This window comes from Cygnus atratus, chromosome 13 (genome assembly GCF_013377495.2).
Source record: "Cygnus atratus isolate AKBS03 ecotype Queensland, Australia chromosome 13, CAtr_DNAZoo_HiC_assembly, whole genome shotgun sequence".
In the NCBI taxonomy this organism is placed as follows: domain Eukaryota; kingdom Metazoa; phylum Chordata; class Aves; order Anseriformes; family Anatidae; genus Cygnus; species Cygnus atratus.
Window position 1 is genome coordinate 2,674,506 of NC_066374.1, and position 13,168 is coordinate 2,687,673.

Genomic DNA, 13,168 nt, shown 5'->3' on the forward strand with positions numbered 1-13,168 from the left:
GTTGGTGGTGGCTTTTTGTGGTGGCAATCCTTACATATTGCTACTGCTTTAAAAGCAGCAAAGACAATATAAGTGTTCAGGTGTCTAAATACCAAACCTAATATTACCTCTTAAGAGGAGGAAAGAGGGTTGTATATCAGTTCGACACCTCAATCTGTTTAACCTGCCTCTGTCATGTTTTCATTCTCAGTGGCCAGAGCTATGGCTACTACAGCTAAGAACTTTGTCTGCAAGTTAGAACAGATACTGTATTGTGCAGACTTCAAAGAAAGATGGTGCCTCAAGGTGTAATGGGTTAAGTTATGCTTCAGAAGTTCCCTCAATTTAAGTAAAAAGCTGGTCAAGAACTTCTGTAAACATGTGTTTTGACTTGCATTTTAGATCAGGATGCTTATTCTCTTACTATCATTAGGAAGGTAAAATGAGGAAAACAATTACTTAAGAGTATGTAGAGATACACTTTGAAATCAGTTTTGCTTTAGAAATGTTGTTGCTTATAAAGATGATACTTCAGTGAAAAAAAGTGGCCAGCTGAATTCTGGAACTGTGAGGTCTTGTGCTGCCATGGCTGACTTGACAGTTAAGTACTCAGATGTGTGAGATCTGCAGACTTGTACTCTTCTTAAACCTAAAGAGCATGTATGTGGAAATCATAATTAGAACTCACAAAAGCAGCTTTAATTCTACTTGTCAAATCCCCATGAACCCTTTTGTTTCTCGGTTATATTCATGTCCAGGCAAGTGAAAGGAAAGCTCAACTTGAAGATAAATGGTGAAATCTTTGACCTGTCAGAGTAGTAAATCCTTAGCTAGATAACTGTGCAGGTGTTTTGTTACACAGATCTTGGCCAGCTAATAGATGTGAGTATATGTTCTTCAGGACCACCACCAAAATCAAGCTTAATCTTTGTGTGGAATGTCAAGGCTGAGTTTCTTTGCCACTGTAAATAGAGGTATAAATGAATTTGAAACTTTTGCATGGCTCCAGCAGGATAAGTGTGGGAGCCTTCCTCGTAGGGCAAAGACATTTGTAATGTGCTTTTCTATATGTTTGGTGACTTCATTGTTTTTAATCAGGTAGTCTTGATATTGTTAAAGTACAAATATTTATGCTCCCTTTTTTTCCCGATGTTAAAACACTCTTATGCCCCTGTCTGGGGAAGCTGCCATGCCTCAGTGCAGAGGGTAATAATGGTGTTTAGGCACTGGAGCAGCTGGAAGAACTGCAGGAGATGCAGAATTTGTTCCACTGCATAGAAACTTCCTTCTAGGAACTGGGCTTCCACAGTTGTCCAACAAGTGTAAATAGCTTCTATCAACTTTAAATTGTGGCCAAGGGCAGGTGATGAGTGGCTGGGACTGAGCTTGGGGATAAGCAGTTACTGCAGTAGTTCCATGAGCTGCAGGATGCTGTTAAACCGTGACAGCTGTGTGCACCCGAGCTAGCCTGGTGTGGTAGCAGTGCCAGGAAATAGGTTTATTTTCCCCATATATGTGATCTAGAGACAGACATAGTCAATTGTGACTAGAAGATCTCAAAACCATGGATTTTAGCCAAATTAACACTTCCACTGTTTCTCTCAGCACCCGTTCCTCTTTGGCTACAAAAATGTTGTGGGCATAATGCATGCTGAGGGAGCGCTCAAGGGGTTTGATGTACCTTTCGTTCTTCTGGTTCTGGGCTTTGTGGCTTGATACGACTATCGGAATGCAAGGCAGTGTTTCAGTCAGCTCTTTTTCTTTGCTTTGCTCTCTAAAGCAAGTAGTACTGTTTTTAATTCTTATTGCCTGGTCAGTTTGTAGTCTCATTGCAAACTAATGGCTAGTCATGTGGTGCTGGCAAATCTTGAAGGGAGAGACCTAAATCTGAGGTTGTTAATAATAAAAGCGGGACTCTGTATGAATAAGCGCTTTTTTACAGCGCTTGGAAGGAAGGGGAAGCATCAAGCCTGAAGTATTTGGTCAGCAATGTGTCCATCCTGAGGCTGAGACCTACGCCTTTCAAGAACACTAATTCTTTCCCTGAGCAGCTGTGCAGTTCAGCCTGCTGCAGGTAGCAGAATGACTCAACCACACCAGCCTTGCCCAAGTGCTTCTGTTATTCCTGTACTTTGTTGCAGGTGTGGAAAGAACTGTGATTTTCATGTTTGAGAGCAGTTACGGGGGACAGTCCACAGGTGTGTGCCCTGTATGGGAGGGAGCCCTTGAAGCTGAATTGCTTTTGAATGGTTTTGTGACTGGTTTTTCCTTAGGCCATTCCAGTAAATGGAAGTCTTGGTAAAACCAAACTACAAACTTAATCACGTGCTCAAGTAAATTCTAGAGAAGTCATTAGAAAAAAACAACTGTGCAAACATGCAATTACAGGAGATAAACTGCAATTGTTGCTTAGTATGGCTTGAGTGTATATCAACTGTTTAGCTTTTACTGCTTGCTATCTGCTCCTTCACAAACTGGAGTATCGTTCCACAGTTCAGTTAAGCTCCTGTGATCTAAGTATGTGTCAGACTTCTTGAAATGGAGAATTTTGGCCAGTTTCTCCTAGGCAGAACTTGATTTCAGTGACTTGTGTGCATCTCCTCCCTGCTGGAGGGCACTCTTCTCACCTGTCAAGGTGGCTTACGACATAGTGGTGTCAAGTAACTGCACGGTTCCCTTCAGGACAACATCTGTTTGTGAAGCTGGTTTGTGCACGTTAATCCCCACAGATGCCTCATGCTGAAGCTCAGTGCTCCTTGAAATCAGGAAGGAAATCTTAATGCATTGCAGGCCACAACAGCGTTTCACACCAGTGGATACCCACTATCAGTTTGATTCCTCCTTGACCTCTTGCCACCACCAGAACTGAGCTGTCCAGAAACCACGTAGCCTGTCAGTACAAACTGTGGTGCTAGGTAGGTAAAATAACGTGGCTGTACTCTTTGAGAAATGGAAGGGCTTATTGCACAGGAAACTCGTTCTTGATAAAAGAATATGTAAGGGGGGATGGAAAGGAGCTAGGGAATTACTCAGCTTATAAATGCTGAGGCTGGGCTTTCTTTCCATATCTCAAGCAGCTAGAGAAGAGATTGAGAAATCATTTGTAAGCAGTTCTGATTATTTCAGAACACCTTTAATTGTTTTCAAAGACACCACCTCGATTCACTAACTGTGCTTCTGTAAGAAGTTGCACCTTCTCTTGATTATTAACTTCTAATGTGTAAATTTCAAGTTCTGTCAAACGACTAGCATCCCCCCCTATATCTAACTTCTACAGTAGAAAGAGCATTAAATTCTTGTTAAATAACAATGGCCAAGTGCTAGTGTGTAACTTAGATACTAATGTGTTCTTCAGCTTGTGGGTTTTTTAGATTTTTTTCCCCCTTCTGCCAAGTACCTTACTTCCCTGCAGCTGGGTGGCTATAATGGTAAATCACTCCCAAAGCACAGTTAAGCCTCCCATCTATATGCCTCTGTAGTTAATACATTAGTAACATGATTAACTGTGTTGTTACTTCGATTCTGCCTCTCGTATAAAGTCAGGGTAATCTATCTGAAGCCATCGAGCACCCCACTATAACTTTTATTAACTTGCTCTTAGTAGTCAAAAATGATTCCCCTTTCCCTTCACAGTTCTAGGAAGTCCCAAGCTGCAGATATCTCCAGGAATAGCATCATCTGTCTTGTGTGTGTTTTATTTGTTTATATGGTTGTGAATGGCAGCTGAGAGGTTGGGAGGGAGTGGGATATGCTGAAATTGCCTTGTAACTGACATCTCTGGGCTTGATGAGAAGAGGGGAATGTGCCTAATGCTCAAGGCAGTTTTCCAGCCAAAACAAATCTTGATAACTTAGGTTTATTCATTCCAGTGAGCCAATTGTTACAAACATGTGGCCAAGAGTAAGAAGTGACTTTGATTTCAAATGTGTACCTCTTCAAACTGGAAAACAAACCAAAAAATAAAAAATCAATTCTGTTGGTGGCATAAAGCAATTTTTTTCAGTCCACGTAAGACGCAAAAGACTGAGCTTGTTCTGAAAGAATTATCCTTTGACTAGAAAACCAATACCATCCCTCCTTTTATACCCTAATGAAAAGAGCTTGCTCTCCACACACTAGTTCAATGGGGGAGAAGCTGTCAGGAAAATCCAATGAAAGGATTAGCTCAACTTGAATAGATTAATTAGAGCCCTTGATTGTGTCCTGCTATGCAAAAGTCACAGCAAAGGAAATGGCAGTGATGGTCAGTGAGTTCATCCTTACAGGTACGTGAGGGGGTTCTCAGCAGGCACACAGTAGGTAAGAAGCAGATCTAAGAAGCTGCGGTCGGTCTTACAAGCTGTATCCATTCGTCGTCCATCCTCCTGTAGTTGAAAACTAAAAGAATTTAATGGTCATAGAGCTTACATGATCAAATTTTTATGATCAAGCCACAATTCATTATTCCATCCAATATCTTCTTTTCTGTCGCAGGTCTACACTGCATCCTACTGACCAGAGCTAGGATTTGAGCTACTACCGAAGCCACAGGTGCCTTGTTCAGTTTCCCTAACCTGTAGTACCAAGTGCAGCTTGGAGTTCCAGGAGCTCCACTGAGGCTTGAAGTCAATTTTTTTGTTTGAAGACACAGCAAGTTAGCTAACAGGCACTCGTTCTGATAATGAAGCTGTTACTGAGGGCAAACTACTAGCAGCAGCCATCTAAATCTTGATTTTAATGTAGGCTTTCTGTGTTTGAAATGTAGTTGCTACTGTGCATAGCATGGAGCCTGGATTTGATTCATTTTTGCGTTAACATGAGATAGAGTTAAATCTGTGATATCAAGTCTCTTGCCTGTGGCCGCAAAGTGGCTTTCAGACTTGTGCTGGCTTGTTACACGGTTTGTGTTCTCCTGTAGCACAATTCTTGTGCCTGCTTTCCCAAGTAAAAAAAAAAAAATAAAGACCTTGAGATTATTGAAAAGTCTAAACAAGAAGCAAGCTTTTATTTAGAATAGGTCATTAAGCTTCTTGGGTTTTGACTGTGCCAAGATGTTGGACTTGGTTTTTGTTAGATTGCTATGTGACCCATAAGTGGCGTGAACTGATCTTGATAGTGTACAAATTTCTAGGGCTTTCTCTTCAAACTGCTTAGTTCAAAAACGTTAATGTGGTGGGGATAGAAGTTAATGCAGAATAAAAAACACAATCTGTCCAACTACTGCTTTTGTACAGGAAGATAAGTGACTCTGCTGAGGGAATGCTGCTTGATAAGCTCGTGGGCGAATAGATTGTCCTAGGATTTAAGCCAAAAACCCCCATTGTTTAACTGCAGTGAGTATTTGAAGAGAACTTTCTGATTACAGGCTGTTTTCAGCTCTCCTTACTTCTGTCTGGGAAAGACCGTGTTCCCTTCTTGCAGGGAAAACATCTGAACTGAGTATGCAAAACAATCTGTCAAAGTGCTCAGTGAGTACACTTGACTCTTTGGGGTGGGCTAATTGTCTAAGTTAAGTGGCTGTCCAGTGTCCAAATCCAGCCTGAATATATAAATGACTTTGGAAGACAGTCACAGGGATGTTTCCTTTAAGAAAAGGAAAAAAAGTCTTATGGTAGGAGCTATAGTGATTAACATAGAGCACTTTTTCTTTGAACTAAAAATGAGATAAGGGAGAAAAGCACTCTTTAAAGTATTTTATATAGGAAGACCCGTCCTAGTAAAAAGCTGTTTTTAATGGCACAATTTTGGGAAGGGTGCACTTAATCTTTTGGCATCATATCCACCATTATTTATTACCAGCATATACAAAAAAGATGCTGCTTTGGCTCTGTAAAGAATGAAAATCAGCACAAGTCCCTGGTCATAAACAAGCTGACTTAAAGATTGGGGCTTTGATTCATTTTGGGATGCCCAGATTTGAGAGGGTGGAACCTGGGGTGTATGAGGAGGTACTGGGGAGACTTCCCCCTTCCAGATCAGAATAAAGCTTCAGGGGAGGAGGGGAATCTTCTAGCTTTTTCATTTCTTAGGTTATAATAAAGATGCAGCCAGGCTCCTCTCACCCTGTATAGGATAAGAGGGGATGGGTACGGATTGTACCCTAGGGAACTCAGTGGGATTTGGAGGGCACGCTTTGCCATGAAGGTCTTCCTTGGGCTATATGGGATTTGGGTTGTGTTGATTTAGATTCTTTTACCACTGCACAGCTTTTAGTTGTTTTTAATAAGTGCTGATGTTTCCCCCCTGCCTCTTGGAGGCAGCTAAGACTTTCAAGTAGATCTTGGTGTGTTGTCCTTGTGGTGGGAAACTCACTGCTGCATGGCACGGCGAGACAGGTAGAGACTTTGGGCACGGTGAGACTTTGGGTTAGTCTTGTACTGTGAGGCAAGGGAATATTACATGTAACTAAGGTTAATCCCTTTTAAATGAAGCTTTATTAATGAGATTAATCCTAAAACTGATTCAAAAGCATCTTGCCTTTTTCAAATATGCTTCTGAAAGTGAAAAGGATCGGATAGAGAATTCATGGGGTAACTTCGGCTGCAGGGGGACTTCAGAAGGGCATCTGGCCAAACACCCTGCTCCAAGCAGGGTCGGCTATGAGGGCAGGCCAGGTTACTCAGGACTTCGGTCTGATCATTGAAAACCTAAACTGTCTAGGAAGGTTCAACTGCACTTTAGGAAATAGCTCAATAACTCCCTGATAACTGAGAATTCTGAGTTTTCATGTACATCAAATCAAGAAACTGATTACAAAAGCTAAATGAAAGGTGTGGAGATATGTCCTGGTTGTGTTGGGTAGCACTACTGCCCACTTAAAACTCAAAGCTCTGCCTTTTGCCCCAAGATAGTTTATCGAGGGTTTGTGTAGCTCCTGGTGAATTAAGCTACTTGGGTGCCTTCCTTCTGATGCTTGGTAATGTGTTTAGGCTAAGAGCCAGGGCATTGTTAATGCCAGGTAGGTGATGGGTCATGTCTCTGGGATAATGAAGGCTCGAGTCAGTGTGGGTGTACTTGAGAACTGACAAACCGGCTGCTCTCCTGCCTGCCTGAAACTTTCTCTGTATGTAGTGTTCTTTGCAGGGGTTACTTGGGGTGGGGGGACCTCACAGCCTCAGCTTTCCAAACTTCCAGTGTTTGTGTTGTCATCTTGTTTAGTATAATGCTGCACATGTCCTCAGAACAAGTTAAATCCTCAAGTATGTTGGGTAGTGTATCATCTAACATTGCTTATCTTTTTCACTGAAAGAGGCTTGACAATTGTCTGTGTATTATGTACAGGTATTCTACAAAGTTTCATTTATTTCAGAAATCTCAATTCTTTAAACAGCTCACTTCTGAAATCAGCAAGGAATTGTAATGAGTATCATATGTTGAGTGGGGGAGAGTTTAAACTGAGCAAATAGTTACCTGACTTGCATCATATTTGTGAATTGAGTTTCTATATCTCCTTCCTCTGACCCCCTTAGTATCAGCCTGTGCCCATATGTGAGGGAACATTTTAGCTGGCTTGTCATTCTTGGTGGAGAGTGAATGCAACTAGATAAAATCTAGTTTTTTAAACTCTTCTCAATAACTGAGCTGTGGGAGAAAGAACTAATTGGGTAGTAAGTATCTTGCCAATAACTACTATAAATAAGCTCTAAGTTTGGTTAAACTCTTGTTCAAAACCTGACATCTACTCGTGGGAGCCGTAAACGGGCACTCAATGTGCAGGCCATAGGTGCTGGGTTGTACCTAGCACTAGAATAAAATGTGCTTAAGCATATATCTAAAAATCTGTAAAATTGCCAATAAAACTGTAATGAATTGAAGCATGTCTATTAACAGAGGTGGTCAAAATTCCAATAGATTACTTTTGAACACATGTATAAAGTCTAGATGACGAACCTTGTAGGCTTATGTTTTAGAATATCTTTTGCAGTAGTATTGTAGACTTTTTTGTCTTACAGTGATTAACGACATTTAATCTTTTCTTATGTCTTTAAAGGCTTGCCACGGATGTACATCTTTATCCAAATGTGATTGCAGTGGAGTTAAAGGTGAAAAGGTAAGTATATCTTTTTGTGTTGGACTAATGCACAGACCACTGAGCCATATGCCATCTCCAGATAACTGAAGTTTGTGAATAAATTATACTTGTTGCTTCTGTCTGTTCTTTGACAGTGTTGTAGGCATGCACCAAAGTATATAGCTGTTATAACAGCTTCAGGTACTGAGTCAAACCAAGTGGTCCATCTGATGGTGTACAGAGCTTCATATCACTGTTTTATCAAAAAATGGGGAATGAGACACAATTCTGCAGGAATGTGGGAGTATAAAGCAGAAAAGAGATGAATTTAGTAATGTAGAAATAACTCTTAAGGCCTGGCTACTGTAATCAGTTCCTATGGGCAAGCTAAGCTGTGGATTGTACAGTAATGCCCACTAGTAATGTTTCAGTGGGAATTTTAAACTAGCGTGGGTTTTTTCCACTTCCCTTGCATTGCCTGATCTAAGTAGTTGACAATCGCTATTGTGCTCTGGACTTGCACTATTTCTAACCCACAGCTTATACAGCTGTATGCTAAGGTGATTGCTGTCTAGGTGCTCAGCTGGAAGTTGGAGGTGACCATTCAAATGCAGCTTTCTGAACATCCATAGCTGCCAAGTGACCAGTCGATTAGTGGCCAAAACTGTATTCTCAGATCAAGTAGAGTAACAAAACCTGTGTGGCTGATCCAGTGCAATGGGCTGTCTGGGCTGCATGGCCAGTAGTCTAAGGCCACGAGATGCATGTTGAAATCCCAAAGCTTTCCTGCTTCCATGCAGCTTGGATTTCCACTCTTGCTGTCTGAGCTCTATATTTTTAATTAAGTCCTTCATGCTTCTGTTGCTAATACTTATGGTTTTAGAAATCTGTCCTCTGAGGAAACAGTGGGTACTCAGCGTTTCTTTCAGGTACAGTGCGCAATGTAGCTGTGCAGCTCAGGACTTGCTCAAATTGGGCAACTTTGGGAGCCTGCTTCTAAGTAAATTCTGGTTAAATAGTCAGCATGTAACAGCTGTTGTCGCAGGGTACGGCTGTAATATGATCACAATGAGGGAGAGAAAGTGCCTCAAACACTTTCATAGCCATGTGAAGTTTGCCTCAGATGCAATGGAGGCTTCTTAGATGTGAACTTCTAAGAGTTTGATAAGCCTGTCTTATCAAAGTACTTGGCCCCTCTCAGCAAGGTTCTAAGAAGGCCTCAATGCTCTAGATTAATTTCTGAAACATGTCAAAGGTGATTTTGAAGTTATATGAATAAGCTTAACATCAAATGAACCAAAAAGATGCAAAATATTCAGTCACTGCATTAGCACAACGTGGTGTTGATACAGAATTTTACTATTGGCTGAGGTTAAACAAGGCAGACGTCCAAAATTCAGAGTGATTCATGGTGCCAAATGTACCATCCAGATGGTTCCAAACAGATGAGGTTATTCCTTAGCATTTACTTGCTTTTGTTTCATCAAGTATATTCCCAATTTACGTACCTAGTGAAAGACGATATCCCCTCAATGGAAAGTTTTCTGACTTAGATTTGCTTAGCCAAAACCTGAACCTGGTCATTGCATTCCTACAGGATCTTCAAATGTAGGTGGCTAAACCAGATGTATCCTAACACTAGTCACAGAACTGTTTCAGGTTTAGTTTGAAGGCGTTCAAGCATTAGGGTTACATTCCTAGTACAACCACAACAGGTGCAACTTTGGAGAACCCATCTGTAATGCACAGTTAGCCTTTTTCTGCACCAGTCACAGCTATTTTGTGAATCCAGTGAACACAACTACTGGCTGGCATGGATAAGAAACATCTAAAAGTACATCTGACATTCTAAATAAAACCAATTAATTGTTTTCTCTCAGTGATTCAGTGTTCTGTATGCCACTTACACGTGCACTGGGATCATGGCCCACTTGACACGTTCCAGTCCTTTGGTGTCATTTAATGACATGGTGATAGTCACTTTATGGAGAAAAAAATCTTGGAACTGTTTGGAGTCGCAGGGAGCTTTTTGTCCAAATATAGTCAGCAAGTGGAGTATATGATATTTGTTCACAGTCAAGCTCTGAAGTGTCATTATGTATTGTGGGCTTTGTTTCTGCTCCTCCAGACTGTCCAAGCCAATCATCTAGGAGAGCTGCGCAGGAGAAACTCTCACACTTCCCTACAAAAGTTGACCTTTTTGTATCTTTTGTAGAGCAGATTGTAGTTAGTCTTAAGTAGCAGAGTGAGAGGCTTGATAACCCTCTGTAAAAAGGGTGAAAGGGAAAAAAGCCTTCAGTAAAGCAAGCATAGCAACAGACCAGATACTTATATAATGGTTCTGCATCTTGGAAGAAGCTTATATGGTTGCAACCTAATCAAAGTGAAATATTTTCATTTTAAAAAAAAAAAAGGACAAAGGAAAACAAAACTTCAGTTATGGTAAGAATTTCTTTTTTTGTATGTCTGTGAGCCCTTTTAGAGAATGCGGAGGGAGCTGTAAACACCTCCTTAAACTGGTGGACATATCTGACACAGACTTTCTTCCTTAGAATGGAAGACTTGCTATGTTTGCTATGAAATCTGGGAACTGTGATTCCTTCTCCACCTAAGTCAAGTTAAACACAGCATAATACTGAGGCATGCCAGACATTTTTTATTAAACAACCCTTCAGAAGCTTACAGACCATCCTAGTGGTCTGATGCATTGACAGATTCCACAATCCATATCTGGGGAACCACAAGAGGTGTCTGTCACTTATGTCCATAACGTTTTCTGTTATTTTTAACATTAAACTTTTTCTGAAGTCTTGTACAGCTGCAAGACATCTAGGGCTGTCTTCAGATAATGAAGTTGATCAATCAGTGTCCAAGTTTTTTACATGTGATGCAGGTTTCCAAGCCTGATACCATCTCGAACCTATCTTTCTTGCCAATATTATCTCTGTTCCAGTTGAGTGCAAACTGCTGCTGCAACAACAAGCTTCAGACTTCGCTTTGTATTTGACACTCAGCATATGGTGTTTCTGCTTCCCTCTCCAGTGACCTCTGAAGCTGGAGTCAGACCCTATAGTTCCTCGTCTAATTGGCAATGAACAACGTTAGGCAAGGAGCTGTATAAATATTCACCCCTTTGGTTCTCCCCTTGGAAGTGTGACAATGTACTTGTAGAACTACTGGAAGTCAGGCGTACGGAACCTGGTACTGTGCTGGGAGGACAGGAGAAGCCTTGTTAAATGCACTCGGCTGAGCCCTCCCTTCTGTTTCACTGTTTCATTATGGGCCTGCAAACAGCTTCTGCATACAAGTTGCTGTCTATTTGCATCAAGTCAACTAAGAAGTGCTGCTTTGTTCATCTCAGCACAGCCTCGTGTGTTCCGTTTGAGACTCAGGAGGAGCCTTCTTTCTCAGTATCCTAGCATTTCCTTCAGGATATCCAAATTCTAACACACTGGGCAAAGTAATACAAATTAAATTGTAACAAATAAGAATACTTTACTGGTCTTGCCTCAGGGACCCATAATATGATAGCTGACAAAAATCAATGCAGTAAAGGTCTTCAGCTCAGGCCCACCTTACTAAACTAAATCATTAAAATTGGTAGTATAGGAAATACACAAACAAAACAAGAAATTACTGAGTTGAAAATTGATCACAGCCAAGATCCACAGTGCTGTTCTCTGCTTTCAGTAAGCTGCTTCTCAGTGAACTGGATCTGGTAAGGTTCTATTCAGAACATAAGGTTCTATTCAAAACTAAAGTAAAGATTAATCTGCCCTATACAGATCCTTATAGGAATTGCTTGCACTTTTCAACTGGATGTGTACAATTGCTTCTTAGTTCAGAGCTGTCAGTGAACTCATCTCACTGAAAACAGGTCTCTTTGTAAATTGTATTAGTTTTCAGCTAGATCAGGTCTTTGAAGCATGCTGAGTTGCAATGCAACTATTTGTGTAGCTTCAGTAGAAACATGTGGCTCAAATCAGGAGGGGCTGCGTTGGTGTGTTTTTTTTACGGCATCTAAGGTGCAGTTCCACTTCATAACAACTGGGCATACATGATGCTATTCTAGGTGATCAGGCCTATTTGGTTCTAGCCATTCAAATTAAGCTAATCAAATCAGTTAAGAAGCTGCCCTTTAGTTACTACATGTGATTAGTCCACAGTCATTTAAAGGAAATCTTCAGAAGATGCCAAGTTTACTGGGTTTGTTGATAACTATGTTGGGGTGCTAAAGACCCTACTGGGCTGCAAGCTCCTCATGTACTCAGGTAACAGTTCAGTGCACAAGATTGTGGCAAGAGCAGCCTTGTAATGCCAGAGCTCTGGAGGCATTTCAGATGTAAGAAATCCTTAGCCCTCTGCAAAAGAAAAACATTCTTGGACTCCTTGGATGCATACAGTTGGAACTGAGCCTCAGGAGAAAATATCAGTAAAATCCTCAAGGTTCCTATTTCTTTGTCACAGCTTAGTACAGACGTGACTGCAGCTCATTTTTTTCCACTGTTACATTAAAAACTGCTAAGAAATAGTTAAATTCTCAAACTTTAATCACTTTATCATAATTGTGATTAGTGTCTGTTTCATAAGCATTGGCCTGAAATGCATTAACGTGGTCCTGTATTCTGAAGTTTACAGCCCTAGCAAATGACCGACCATTGAACTTGGACTGCGACTGCTTTTGCAAGATAAAGCAAATGCTCTTCTGAAGAAACTAGTGTATTTTGAAGAATACAAAATCATGGCAGAGACTTCTTTCATTGTGTTCTACCTCAGTATTAAACTATCTTTAAATACCCCTGTTTGTGGCTGGCTGCTGTGTCCTTTGAATAAAGCCTTTGTTAGATCCTATAGTTTCATTTAAGTTAATGCTCTTTAAGTTGAGGAAGAAATTACATTGACTAATGTTATTGGTACATGAGATGGGTTGCTGTAGCTTTCACCCTGTTGTCTAGGAAGGAGAAGAATAATACAGCTGCCTCTTGCATCACTTCTTCCCTGCTGTCCATCTTTTATTACTACAGACACTAGAATATTAATCTAGTTTTAAGCAGCCACGTGTAATCAACTGTCTTTAGACTTTCTGATGCTTGCTGTTTTTGTAGCAACAGCAGGAACCATGTATGTGCCTTTGTTGCCAAATCTATTATGAGAGGTGGATTTTGCAAAGTTGAAAATTGGAGTACTTTATGCTCTCAT

The 13,168-nt window shown here is 40.8% G+C and overlaps 1 protein-coding gene across 1 annotated transcript in view; it reads left to right on the forward strand.

Moving 5' to 3' along the window:
• The window catches only part of COL4A5 (collagen type IV alpha 5 chain), a 79,756-nt gene that overhangs the window by 14,279 nt on the left and 52,309 nt on the right, over positions 1-13,168 (forward strand). The window contains exon 2 of the mRNA XM_035541721.1: positions 7,949-8,008. Coding sequence (XP_035397614.1) covers positions 7,949-8,008 — 60 coding nt within the window. The remainder of the gene's footprint in view (positions 1-7,948; positions 8,009-13,168) is intronic.